We start from the raw sequence: 1,923 nt of genomic DNA on the forward strand, positions 1-1,923 counted from the left end.
TGGGCCAATCTGGTGATGTCAACCTCCGAATTCTATATGTCTCCATTGTTCTGTCATGGGCCGAACCAGCTGGGCATTTCTTTTGGTAGACAAATTTAGCTATTCATGTTGTATTTGCTGGAGTATAACACCCCTGTAGCCCTGATGTTGTAGACTGGCTTCCTCTGCGGCATCGTTTTTTATTGACACTCCATGGTGGGTGGGGATCAGGGGTGCTGAATTTTATTCTCACACCATGTCACAAAACCCAAATTCTGGTTCATTGAAAACCAATAAACGTCGTCATGTGGACTCTTTGTCATCTGATGAAGATGTCTCTCAGGATGTTGCTAATTCTTGGCCAAGGTTTATAGTCATATCTTCTTCTGATGGAAATCCTCTCAAACTTAATCCTTTTGCTGTCTCCAAGGGCATTCAGAGTGTCTGTGGAGAGGTAAAAAATGTAACTCATCTCAGAAATGGTTCACTTCTTGTCGAGTGTGCACGGAGACAGCAATCTGTCAATCTGCTGGGTCTCCAGCAGTTTGTTAACACCCAGGTTGTTGTTTCAGTGCACAAATCTCTGAACTCCTGCAGAGGAATTGTTCGAGACCGAGCGAAGTGTCTGTCTGACATGACAGAAGACGAAATTGCAGCAGCATTGACACATCAAGGAGTTACCTCCGTGAAACGTTTCACGAGAAAACAGTACAACAATGTCATCAAAACAAATACATATCTGTTCACCTTTAGACTTTCTGCTATTCCAACATCAATAAAAGCTGGCTACTTTAACATCGGTGTTGAGGTATATATCCCTAACCCACTCAGATGTTTTAAGTGCCAACAGTTTGGCCATGGTGCCAACACCTGCACCCGCAATATTGTATGCCTTCGTTGCAGTGGGGCTCATGAGAACCCTGAGTGCACCAATGACATCAAGTGTGCCAACTGTGATGGACCACATTTGGCATCGTCGAAGTCCTGCCCAAAATTTGAATATCAGTCAACACTCCTCAAAATTAAACACACAAACAATATCTCTTTTTCTGAAGCAAAAAAATTCCTTCCCAATCCTAGTCAAAATCCTACTGTCTCATATTCTGCTGCACTTTCTTCTGTTCCCGTTCCCAAGGTAACGACAAAATCCATTTCCTGTCAAACAGACATATCTTGGGTGACTGATCAACGGGTCACACTTGGTGATACACCTATGCCACCACCTTCACAGACCAGTTCATCTGCGTCTCAGACAGAAATGCCAACACAAGGTCCATCTGACCCAACCTCTGAACCAACATCTGAGCAAGAAGTTGAGACAGTTAACCAAAAGAAAAAGAAAAAGAAACAGTTAAAAAAACAGGCCAGGACTCTCCAGCATTTGGAGGTGCCCCAACCTTTAGATCCTACTGTAACGGTTCATAATCCGTTTGATCCACTTGATATGGACGTCACTCCTTCACACCCTGTACATGGGAGTGACCATTCCACACGACCAAGATCCCCAGTTGAGCCTCCATGAGTGGCTCCCTCAATTTGATTCAGTGGAATTGCAGAGGTCTCAGGACCAATTTTAATGAATTACATTTATTAATTCAAGATTTTACGCCATCAGCAATATGTCTCCAGGAGACATATCTCAAAGAGACTGACAACTTTGATTTGCGTCGGTACAGTTCGTATCACTCCTTTTCTCCAACAGGTGCTAAAGCTACTGGAGGGTCTACTGTTTTGGTGAAGCAGGGAGTGATCCACAGCCCTGTTTCACTTCATACCAATCTTCAGGCTGTTGCAGTGCGCTTGACTTTGCACATTACATTTACCCTGTGTTCTTTGTATATTTCTCCTTCCTCTGTGCTTCAGAGATCGGATCTTCAATCCTTATACGATCAACTCCCTAAGCCTTGCATGATTGTGGGTGATTTAAACGGCCATAACCCATTA

General features: G+C 43.6%; 1 protein-coding gene across 1 annotated transcript; it reads left to right on the forward strand.

The window, feature by feature from the left end:
* The first annotated feature begins 235 nt into the window (after positions 1-235).
* LOC139448971 (uncharacterized) lies at positions 236-1,501 on the forward strand. The gene has a single exon (XM_071230471.1). It carries the CDS (start codon positions 236-238, stop codon positions 1,499-1,501), a length of 1,266 nt encoding a protein of 421 aa, XP_071086572.1.
* Positions 1,502-1,923: the final 422 nt, after the last annotated feature.

This window comes from Haliotis cracherodii, unplaced genomic scaffold (assembly GCF_022045235.1).
Source record: "Haliotis cracherodii isolate W230 unplaced genomic scaffold, xgHalCrac1.p SCAF_7, whole genome shotgun sequence".
Taxonomy (NCBI): domain Eukaryota; kingdom Metazoa; phylum Mollusca; class Gastropoda; order Lepetellida; family Haliotidae; genus Haliotis; species Haliotis cracherodii.